Here is a 12,571-nt window from a genome sequence, read left to right as displayed (position 1 = left end):
CCAGAGAAGGCAGAATTTCTATCAAGGGATCCCAAATTTCTCCAAAGGCAGCATGCTTCCGTCTCACACTGTACAGTATTTTTTCAGGTGTGTTTCTCTAGATTCCTCCTTAACCCAGTCTCTAACCTGTAGGTATTTAAAGAAACTATCTTTGGGAAGGTTGAATTTCTCCTTTAGTTGTTGGTAGCTAGCAAACGTGTCATTAATATATAGGTCAGAAACTGTTTGAATTTTTCTATCCCTCCATCCTCGCAACATTGAGTCAGATATGTGGTGTGAGATGTTGGGGTTGCCCCATAAAGGTGTTCTTCTAAGAAAAGAAATATTCATGTCGAGGAGTGAATGAGCTTCATGCCAAGCAGCGAATGTATTCAGTATTATTGAATTATCTGTAAGTTTGGTTAGACATTTTTTTGTACCTATAAATGGAATATTTCTCAGAGCCATAGACTTCATCTCATGCTGTTCTATCGGGACCCATCTAACATCACTGTTCTCTGCATGCAGCCAAATCCAAATTGATCGGAACTGGGAGGCAAGATAATAATTCCTAAAGTTTGGCAGATTAAGTCCACCCTTTGAGTATGGGGCCTGCAGAGAAATTAGTTTGACCCTAGGGTTTTTTCTTTGCCATATAAAAGAAGTTATAATTTTATTAAGTTCTTTGAAAAAATTCTTGGGGACATTTATAGAGACACACTGAAATAGGTAAATAAATTTAGGTAATATGTTCATTTTAATGGTATTAATTCTGCCTATAAGAGACAGTGGGAGATCAATCCATCTTTTTAAGTCAAGTTTTGTTTGTTCCAGTAATTTTAAATGATTCTGTTTAATTAAATACTCATCCGATTTGCCGATTTGTACACCTAAATATTTGAAACCACTGTTACACCATCTCAATGGGTCAGTGAGAGTTTTGATGCTGCTGTCCTGTATATTCAGTGGTAGTATCTCGCTCTTAGTGTAATTTAATTTGTATCCTGATACCGCACTATACTCTTTGAGGCATTTGAATAGAGGGGGGACTGATGTATGTGGATCAGTTATATATAAAAGAAGATCATCTGCATATAGAGAAAGTTTATGTTCGCTTGTTCTAAATTTAATTCCAGCTATGGCAGTGTTGGAGCGAATAGCGACCGCTAATGGCTCAATTGCAAGTGCGAAGAGGAGGGGAGAGCTTGGACAGCCTTGCCTACACCCTCTGGATAATGAAAAAGTGTGAGACAGAATGCCATTTGTTAAAATATTAGCTTTGGGAGCATTAAAAAGTGTTTTAATATATTGAATAAATTTTTTTCCAAAACCCATAGCCTCTAAAGTTCGAAATAAAAAACTTGGTTCGATCCTATCGAAAGCTTTATTTGCATCCATGGACATTATCAACATAGGATTTCGACTTTTCTGAGCGGAGTTTAGTATGTGGAGCAGGCGCCGCACATTATCTGCTCCATATCTGTCTTTAACAAAACCTGTTTGATCAGAGTGTATTATCTTTGGTACAACATCTTCCAATCTAAGAGCTATTAGTTTAGATAATATCTTATAGCCTGCGTTTAAGAGGCTGAGGGGTCTATATGAGTCACATTTCTGTTTGTCCTTACCCGGTTTTGGAAGCAGTGTGATTGTTGCGATTTCCAATGATTCTGGTAATTTTTCATTTTCCAAAGCTTCTTTAATCATGTCAGTGAGGGGGGTTAGTAATGTTTTTGAGAAGGCTTTATAGTACTCGATAGGGAAGCCGTCGGGCCCAGGAGTCTTGTTATTTTGTAAAGATTTAATAGCTTGGGATACCTCCATTTCTGAGATTTCTGCATCAAGCAGATCTCTATCCTCAACCTGTAATGTGGGAATGGTTATTCTATCCATAAAGTTTTTTGCTCCAATATTATCAGAATCCTGCCCAGTTTTGTATAAGTCTTCATAAAATTGTTTGAATTCTGCATTTATGGATGGTGAATTATCGAGGAGTCTGCCATCATCCGTCAGTATTGAGTGTATAAACTTATCAGATGCTTCCTTTTTAATTTGCCAAGCCAAGAGTCTACTTGTTTTGTTCCCAAATTCATAATAGTGATATCTAGTTCTGGCCATAGCTGCTTCCTCCTTGCTGGTACATAGATTATTATATTGCATCCTCGTTTTAATTAGTCTATTAAGGTCTTCTTCCTTTTTAGTAGCAATGTGGTCCTGTTCATATCTTTAAATATCTCTTTCCAATTCAGCTAGTTTCTTTCTATTTTGTTTTACCTTGTGGGCACTGTATAATAATCTGACCTCTCATATAGGCTTTAAGAGCTTCCCAAATGTTAGCATGTGACGAGGAAGCTGAATTGGCCTCAAGAAATATTTCAATATTAGTAGTCATATATGAAATAAATTCAGGGTCTTTCAACATGTGATTCTTAAATCTCCACCTGCGGGTTGTAGGCTGCAGAGTGTCAATCTGCCAAGAGAGTTTAATAGGGTTATGGTCTGAGAAGGTAGCTGCTAAATAGGAGCATTCTGCCACCATGGGGATCATGTCTAGTGACACCAAAAACATATCTATTCTAGAGTATGTATTATGCATTGATGAGAAGAATGAGTAGTCCCTCTGGTTTGGATAAAGGTTTCGCCACACATCGGTTATGCCTATCTCTTTCATGCCTTGTTTGAGTGCTGTCGCTGCTTTTGATAATGAGGATGTTTTGGGTGATGACCGGTCCAGAAGGGGGTCTAAGACCAGATTAAAATCTCCACCCACAATACAGTGGCCCTCAATTGTAGCCAATTTCATGATCAGACTATTAAAGAACACTGGGTCATCGTAATTAGGCCCATATATATTCACCAAGGATATCCTGTTCCTATTAATTTCACAGTCTACATGTAAGAATCTTCCATTTTTATCCTTTTCGACTGAATTTAATTTAAAATTTAGGTGCTTATTAATGAGCAGGACGACACCTCTTGCTTTTGAGGAGTAGGATGAGAAAAAAACTTTACCCACCCAGTCTCTATGTAATTTTAAATGTTCAGCATCGGTGAGATGACTCTCCTGAATAAAGGCAATATCTACTTTCTGCCTCTTTAGATATGTCAACAATTTCTTCCTCTTAATTGGTGAGTTTATCCCTCTTATATTCCAAGATACACATGTTATTTTTCTCATATAATAAATTCTCCATATAAGTGTCTCAGAAGGATAAGTATTGTGGTATTGAGTGAGTGTAGCAATGGTGGAATATTGAAGAAGGGTATGATTTTAAGACTGGGTCTGGACATGAAAGCAATCTGGACATGAGTGTAAGTAGATGTTCGGGTTTTAGTGAGAGACCATGCGTAATCCCAAAATATTAAAACAAAAACCTGCCTAGTAGAACCCCTGAAATAAAACCACATTAGGTAGGTAACTCTTTTGTACATCAACAGTGGTGGCTCCAGCAACCGCTAAAGATTAAAGAGGAAAAGAAAAAAAAAAAAAATCCACTCACACCAGCCCGCACACGACAAGATCTCAAACTTTGGGCTGTTAGATGGAAATTTATGAGGAAATAAAATGAAGGAAACAAAGCAGCTAGTTAAAGTCTGATATATAACTGAGCAGCAAACAATTTACCATTTCTTGACAACGTGCACAGGTTTATCATCAACATTTATCCCTGTTATTGTGAACATTTCAAGATAACAAAATTAGAATTAAATGCAGCTTGAAACACAGCTTTTCTTCTCTGTACCAATAGACAGTATGTGTGCTGCAGTCACTTAAATTAGCTTCATGCTACGCACTCGGAAGATCTTTCAGAAAAAGTTGTACCTCAGCCGGGGTGGAGAAAAACTTGACAGACCCCTGATAGTTGATGTGCAGCTTGGCCAGGTAGATCAGCGCATACTCCATCTCCTTCTCTCGCAGCATCCGCTTCACGTCATGAAACTCGTCTCTCCTGCGCTGAAGTTCTGCGCTATAGTCTGGGGAAAAAGATATCTTTTTGTTCTCGTATATCATCTCTCCCTCTCCTTTACTCCTGGCCAGGCGAAGGACTTTCTCTTTATGTCTGAAATTTAGGAATTTGGCGATGAGGGGCTGCGGCCTGTCTGACTTCTTCCCGATGCGGTGTGCTCTTTCCAGAGTGACAGGTGCGGTGAAGTTACTGTTACCCAGGATTTGTGGTATGAACGTCTCCAAAAATCCTACAGCATCTCGACCCTCCGCTTGCTCCGGCAGATTTAATATCCTAATGTTAGACCTCCTGCTATGGTTCTCCAGGTCATCAGTCTTGTCTTTGAGGTGCCTAATCAGTTCCTCCATTTTTTCAACACGGTCCCGTGTATTTGTAATGTCGTCTTCGTTTGCACTCACACGTATCTGTATCTCCTCGACCTGGTCCGACAGTGTAGAGAGCGAGGATTCAATTTTCGTCAACATTGTTTGTATGTCAGTCGTTTTCCTATCAATGTGTTTCGTGAGGTCTTCTTTAGTATCTTGAATGGCACTGAGAAGTTTGTCGAATGATGTATCCTGTTCCCCGTCCGCCATGTTTGTTTTGGTAGCAGTGTATAGGTGCTGTGAAGTTTTGGCTTGGGTTGCAATTTTCTTTTGCTTTGTGCGTCGAAAATTGTAGCTTGCCATACAAAAGTGTTATTTATGGCTTTGCCTCTCGCATGCAGACTAAAGATATGAGAGGATAAATCAGGATAAAAGCGGATAATGGGTACCACCACCAGGAGCTCACACACACACGTCCGCACTCCTCCGTTGCATCATGTGACTCTAAATATAAACATTCTTACAAAATTTTTGTTCCTATTCCAAACTATTCCTATACCAATACAAAATCCTTCTTTACATCCATTGACACTTTATTTGGAAAAATAAGAGACCTAGAATCAGGAAAGCATATCTGCAGAGGTCAAAGTCAATGGGGGAATAGGACTACCAAACTTTCAGCTTTACTATTGGGCATGTAATCTTCATGTTTTCTCCTTTTGGTCCATTTTGACAAGCAGACAGAAAACCCAATTTTGGTACAAATGGAACACAACTCATGCCATCTGACATTTTTGACTGCCCTTTTGTTTGCTCCAATGCCTCTATCTTTACAGTATGTCAAGAACAATCCCATTGTAACACAGTATCTGAAATTATGGTCCATTATTAGGAAAAACTATGGTTGGCAGTGTGGTTCTCTACTTGCTCCTGTTCACCCCAGCCACCTCTTCTCTCCTTCCATCAGGGATGACTCTTATGGCATTTGGAGTCAGGGTGGTGTGGAAGGCTCTCTTTAAAGATAATATATTTCCTTCCTTTGAACAACTGAGGCACACATTTAATTTACTACAATCACATTTTTTTCAGATTCCTCCAGGTTTGTAATTATATTAAAGCAAATACTCCCTCTTTCAAGATGGAGACATCTTACAAGCTCCTGTGAGTTCACTTGAACAATAAACTGAATTGGACTGATCACACTGCAGCTACATATAAGAAAGGTCAGAACAGACTGTATCTGCTAAGGAAGCTAAGGTCCTTCGGAGTGCAGGGGGCACTCCTGACCTCTTTCAATGACTCTGTGGTGGCCTCAGCCATTTTCTATGGAGTAGTCTGCTGGAGCAGCAGCATGTCAACAGCAGACAGGAAGAGACTGGATAAACTTATCAAGAAGGCCGGCTTCATCCTGGGATGCCCTCTTGACTCAGTGGAGGTGGTGGGAGAGAGCAGGATGATGGACAAGCTGTCATCGCTGCTGGTGCAGGACTCCCACCCCCTGCAGGACACTATCACAGCACTGGGCAGCTCCTTCAACAACAGACTGATACACCCTAAGTGTGTGAAGGAGAGGTATCACAGGTCCTTCCCTCCTGCTACTGTCAGACTGTACAACCAGCACTGCTCCATATAGACCTCACCCTGTACTCTGCACTGTGCAATAACTCTGTACAAACTCATTTTATCACCCATATTTAGTATACATATTTAAAATCTGTATATAAAAGTGACTGTCCATTCTTGCAATATATCATGTAAATATGTATATACGTCGATTCGACTCTATTTCTGTCCTTTAATTATATTGTCTATTGCATATTGTCTATTTTTACATTGTCTATTTCATATTGTCTATTTTGCTATTGCTTTGTTCTTGTAATATTCCAACGCTGCTGTGACAAACAAATTTCCCCATCTGCGGGACAAAGGATTTCTGATTCTGATTATGGACAGGACATGGACGTGTACCAGAGATTATCAGTGAACTGCGAACATGTGCACGCCTTAAGGGAGCCTTGAATTTGATAAAAACAACTTTTCTAAAATCTTTACAACTCATTTTCAAGACATGTGGATGATGCTGAGGTGAGGGGACTGACTGGAGGCTAAAGGTCAAGTACATTGAATTCTCTGTCAGAAAGACAACAAATTTGTCTTCAAAATAAGAGTTTTACATTGCATCCCATTGGAGTTTAGAACTGCATTCCTAGCAGGGGGCTTTTAATTTGAAAGCAGCAACCGTTAGTAGCTTGTCGTTACTACAACAAGCAGACAATGAAGACAGTTCTAGAGACTGAGGGGACGCTGCATCTCCTGGATCTCAGCGGCTGTCTAGTTGCTCATCTTGACGTCCTCGGATGAAGTGATGGACTGACTGCTGTGATCAGCTGTTTCCTGGTTTTAAAACTCCCCAGCTGTGGGTCGCACAACAGTGCAGGTCATCAACACCTCCGCCCATCTCACGCAAATACCGGCATGTCGACGTCTCGGATTTCGATCGCCGTGGAGTTGGAAAAAAGTGTACACTTCGAGGTGGCCAATTGGCGTACCAAAACAGACAGCGAATTCACCGCTTTCCGCCTAAATCCGCGGACCTAGCCACAAAAAGGATGGTGAAATTGGCGGCTTGCTGCCCAGTAGAAAAACGGCTATTAACTATGCAAACAAGGGCAGCCATGCACTGCAGGCACACTGTCAAACAGAAGTGCACAAGAAGGTGGTGCAGGTCATAGCATCAACACAGTATAGCCAGCACCTTTTTTACTCAGTCTCATTTCTTACATAGCATAATGTGACCATAGATAGATACTTGAACAACCCCCCCACCCATTACACTGTCACCTTTTTTACTCTGAGGAGTTTGTAGGTCTGCTTAGAGGGGGTCCATACTGCCTCAATCTGTGCCCAGCATGGTCTTATTCAGTTCAGGGTGCTGCACTGCCTTCATTTCTATAAAGTTAAACTCTCTAAAAGGTTCCGGGGTGGACTCTACCTGTGACAGATGCAAAGTATCACCTGCTTCTTTAGCAGTTTAGATGCTGCATCTCAAGCTAGAGAAACTGAGACACACAATTCACGGCCCCTCTGAGAAATTTGATCGAATTTGGAAACCATTTATCGCGTATGTCAGAGCTACGCTATCCCCCCCCCCCCAGAACATTCTTCAGAAGAACAATCCTTCAGATTTTTGTTCAAGCAATTCCACTGTGAAAAACATGGTGAATTTTAACTGATAAACACATATACACACAATATATAAGCTAAAGCAGTAAACTGACCTCAGAGTCTCCAGTCTACAGTTTGGATTCTCCAGTGCAGCACACAGCAGCTTCACTCCCGAATCCTGCAGATTGTTGTCACTCAGGTCGAGCTCTGTCAGGTGGGAGGGGTTGGACTCAAGAGCTGAGGCCACAATTTCACAGTGATTCTCTGAGAGTCCACAGTGAGAAAGTCTGCCATGACACATTACCAAAGGGTTTTACTGGAAGAGGACACTTAAAAGTAACCTCAAGTACAAGTACTAACATTTACTGTTTTGATTACAATTTACTTGTAGAATCCTCCAAATCAGTGTTTTCAAACTGTCTGTCCTAGCAAGTTTGAAACGTGTGGCTTGCATCATATTCAGACAACAACTATGTTTACAAAAAACACTGTATATTGGTTGAAAACAGAGTTGCAAATCATTGCTTCCATTATTTGAAAACCAGGTGGTTAGAGAGGATACTTACACAGCCTTTCTGCAGTTCCCCACAGCTGGAATTAGTCTCAATCGTCCCTGTTTAGATGTGTTGTACTTCGCCAGGTCCAACTCATCCAGAACCTCCTCTGACATTAGCAACATATAGGCCAGAGCTGAGCAGTGGATCTCAGAGAGATCCCTCTCTGATCTGTTATCAGACTTGAGGAACTCTTGGATCTCCTGATGAACTGAGTGGTCGTTCAGCTCTATCAGACAGTGCAAGATGTTCATACTTCTGTGAGGAGAGACATCATTGGTGTACATCTCCTTCAGTTTGTTGATGGCTCTCTGGATGAGTTCTGGACTGTTGTCTGTCTGACCAAGCAGGACTCCTAAGAGACTCTGGTTGGATTTCAGAGAGAGGCCATGAAGGAACCGAACAAACAGGTCCAAGTGGTGGTTTTTATTTTCAAAGGATTTCTCAATGGCTTTCCTCAGGAAGCCATCCAGGGATGGATAACTGTAATACCTCCAACCTCCCAGGAAGTCCTCCAGGACCTTTGTGTTCCTGTTGGTGAAACAGTGGAACATGTAGACTGCAGCCAGAAACTCCTGAACGCTCAGATGAACAAAGCAGTAGACTGTTTTCTGGAAGATCACACTCTCTCTTCTGAAGATCTCTGTACAAACTCCTGAGTACACCGAGGCCTCTGTGACATTAAGACCACAGCGCTCCAGGTCTTCTTGGTAGAACATGATGTTTCCTGTCTCCAGATGTTCAAACGCCAGCCTCCCCAGCTTCAGAAGAACTTCCCTGTCAGCCTCCGTCAGCTCCTGTGGACTCGCCTCACGTCCCTCATCGTACTTCTGCTTCTTCCTCTTTGTCTGAACCAGCAGGAAGTGTGAGTACATGTCAGTCAGGGTCTTGGGCAGCTCTCCTCTCTGGTCTGTAGTCAACATGTGGTCCAGAACTGTAGCAGTGATCCAGCAGAAGACTGGGATCAGACACATGATGTGGAGGCTCCTGGAGGTCTTGATGTGTGAGATGATTCTGCTGGACAGATCTTCATCACTGAACCTCCTCCTGAAGTACTCCTCCTTCTGGACGTCAGTGAAGCCTCGTACTTCTGTTACCCTGTCGACACATGAAGGAGGGATCTGATTGGCCGCTGCAGGTCGGGAAGTGATCCAGACGAGAGCCGAGGGAAGCAGCTTCCCCTGGATGAGGTTTGTCAGCAGCACGCTGACTGATGACTCCTGTGTGACATCAGACACGACCTCATGGTTGTTGAAATCCAGTGAAAGTCTGCTTTCATCCAGGCCGTCAAAGATGAAGAGAAGTTTACAGACAGCGAGCTTCTCTGCTGTCACCTTCTGTAATGTTGGATGGAAAACATGGAGCAGCCTGAGAAGACTGTACTGCTCATCTCTGATCAGGTTCAGCTCCCTGAACGACAGCAGAACCAGCAGACTGACATCTTGGTTTTCGGAGCCCTCTGCCCAGTCCAGAGTGAACTTCAGCACCGAGAAGGTTTTTCCAACTCCAGCGACGCCATTGGTCAGAACCACTCTGATGCGTCTCTGTTGGTCAGGTGAGGCTTTAAAGATGTCGCAGCACCTGATTGGAGTGTCATGGAGGGTCTCCATCTTGGAAGCTGTCTCTAGCTGTCTCACCTCATGTTGGGTACCACCTCTTCACTCTGTCCCTCTGTGATGTAGAGCTCAGTGTAGATCCTGTTGAGGAGGGTTCCACTTCCTGTTTCATCACTTCCTGTTTCATCACTTCCTTCAGTCACATTTTCACATCTTCTCATCAGACTGATCTTATGGTCATCTAAAACCTGCTGCAGAACACCATCAACTGGAAGAGAAGAATGAGACAAAACAAATTCAAATTTGACAATCAACTGATTATTTTCATCATCAATATAAAAAATGAATATAAGAAGAACTACAAATAAGGTTATAAAGTCCAGTTTTTAAGGAAAACATCAGAAATGTTCCTTTTCCAGATGGTGTTGGTGTGAATGTTTGACAGCAGAGGCGACGGGCTGAGTTTGTGAAACTTCTAACTGTGACTGTTAGTTCCTCCATGTATGTATATATGTTCACACATTGATCGTATAAGACAGAATAATGTATGTTCTTGTCTTGTGTAAATCTGTGTTTATATCGAATAACAGTTTAAGCGCTGCAAATCTACAAATAAATTCTAGTTCACAACAAAAGCCTCCTTCATGCCGGCTGGATTAAACCTTTCATTAGCAACAAGTTAATGAATCTCTGATATGACTAAAGTAAAAAGTAAAATAAAGATAATGTCTGAGACTATGAACATGAATGTAGAAGTAAAAGTAAACTCCAAACCACAGGGATTCAGATGGAACCTACCAAATTTCTGAGAGCTAAACACATAGCAGCTTTCTCTCTGTTCACCAGCACAGACACATTCACTGATCAGCCACAACATGAAGACAACTGAAAGGTGAAGTCCGGTTTTGTTGCAATGCAGTGTTCTGCTGGGAAACCTTTGGACCACCCGACACGATCACCCATCCAAACACCACTGAAGTTCAAGAACACCATCAGCGGAACAATGCCTCCTGACACAGCACAACATCTGATCAGGAATGTGGCCCTGTCTAATAACCACTGTACTCAAAGGATCCGTTGCCAACACATTGGTGTCAGACGCGGTGGTCAAAAACTAGCAATGAAACCCGTCCGTCACTGTGTGCCGGGTAAAAGATGGAGTACAGACAGGAGAAAGTGCAGGTTCTGCTGACACTCGGATCCCCTGACCATGGACCATTTCTGCCTCAAGGGTTACCAGTCAGGTGGCAGCCATCATGACTCAGGAATCTCTACCAACCCCAGGCTGAACACACGTGTTACCACTGATTCATGGATGAGACCTGCTCCAAGTGTAAATTGTCATGAGACAACTTTTGTTGTGGTACAAAAAATAAAGATTGATGGAGTGACTGAACGCCCCGGTGAACACGTTAGAGCAGCCACGCTGGACGTATAAGCTGCGTGTCAAGTGAGGCTGCTGCGCTGGTTAATCTAGAAATACCGTTGTAGTCTTTCCTATTTTTACTGTAACAAGCAAGTGGTTTATGGCAAAATTAGACCTGAAAGCGACCTGTCGGCGGTCATACTGACATCACACCAGAGTCTCACAGACATGAAAAGTTAACACAACCGGGGAGGGAAGTTTTGTCCAGTATCGTCTATTTCTTTCCCTCCCTGCCATGGACAATGTTAACCACCTTACATCTTATGTTAGAAGTGCTGGAAGGTACTGAGGCGTCCAGCTGGACTCAAAAATGCAGCTTTCCTACGGGGGTGAATAGGACAGTTACAGGAAGATGGTTGCTTTTGGATATCACACCTCATGACATGCCAGCATGTGTTTCACCTTCTTTCACCTCATACATAGTCTGACATATTAAGTGATGCATGACTGAATGATATGAAACTTCGACTGTAACGACCTTTAACAATGACCTACCTGTTGGCTGTGGGAAGTTGTCTGATAAGTTCACCACCAGATCAATGCGATTAATCTCCACCAAAATCCTTCTGGTCACTGTAATGGTGTTTTTTTCTCCGTAGGTCTGCAGCATCAGATCCACTGTGTTCATCCTGTCTGCATGCTCCAGTCGACTCGCTGGGATTGGTCGCAAGTCTTCCAGGATGAAATATTGCTGCAGGTACCACTTGAATTCCATAAATTCAGCATACATCAAGTTCTCCAAGGCTTCCAAGATGATCTGCTGAGTTGTCTCCATCTTTACACCTGTCAGGAAACAGAAGATGGATTGTTTTTTGAGCTAAACAAGATTAAAAACTCATGAAACTTTTCAAAAGAGTGTCTTCAACGCAACTACTTTCACCTTCATCTGTGAAGTTCTCGACTCGCGTATCAAATCTAGACCTACCTACACAAAAGTTGGCCATGTTGAATTTGGTGCTCATACTTGCATGTGTTGGACTTTATAGGTGCGTTTTGTAAGATCTGTCATAATCTTAGTTCAAAACATAAAAACAAAATTAATCTTTTGGCAGTTTATTTTTTATGTATCACACAACAAAACAAATTTGTTCCTCTGAAACTTTAGTCGCGTTTTAACTGATATTTCTGTTAATCTAGCCATAAATGTCGGAACATTAAAGGTTGTTTGTGTTGACAATAACTGAGATGAAATATTCTCACCTGTCCGCTTTACTCACAGGTAGGTTACAGGTGCTGTTCACTGGGCCTGAGTGTTACACCAACATATGTGCTGCATTTACTGTCAGTGCTTTAGTAATAACAGATGAAATTAAATAATTAAATGGGTTTGAACTAAACATTAAGAGGGATGAAACGCTGCTGATCGTTTGGTGGAAACACGTCTGTCTCTGTTCAGCGCTGTCAATAAAGTTTTGACCGACACCATCTCTGCAGCACTGATCGAAGTGTCTCAGTGTCTAATGGTTCAGTTTGGTGAGACCGGTGCGGACGGGTCCATTTATGACGTGTCTGACCCGGTCCGGACTTGAAAACGTCTCTGTGTGTTTACTTTCGGTTTGTCTCCAGTCGGACGTCATCTGTCCAAGTGAGCGCACTGACGTCACTTCCGCTCCGTCCG

At 42.2% G+C, this 12,571-nt stretch overlaps 1 protein-coding gene across 1 annotated transcript in view; it reads right to left on the bottom strand.

Annotated features, from left to right (window-relative positions):
- The window catches only part of LOC119008408 (NACHT, LRR and PYD domains-containing protein 12-like), a 28,462-nt gene that overhangs the window by 15,555 nt on the left and 336 nt on the right, over positions 1-12,571 (bottom strand). The window contains 4 exon segments of the mRNA XM_037078677.1: positions 7,531-7,704; positions 7,984-9,622; positions 9,625-9,795; positions 11,449-11,736. Coding sequence (XP_036934572.1) covers positions 7,531-7,704; positions 7,984-9,622; positions 9,625-9,795; positions 11,449-11,728 — 2,264 coding nt within the window. The 5' untranslated portion in view covers positions 11,729-11,736.

Source organism: Acanthopagrus latus, chromosome 19 (genome assembly GCF_904848185.1).
Source record: "Acanthopagrus latus isolate v.2019 chromosome 19, fAcaLat1.1, whole genome shotgun sequence".
Taxonomy (NCBI): domain Eukaryota; kingdom Metazoa; phylum Chordata; class Actinopteri; order Spariformes; family Sparidae; genus Acanthopagrus; species Acanthopagrus latus.
Note: the sequence above shows the minus strand (reverse complement) of the source record. Positions and strands in the feature narration are given on the sequence as shown.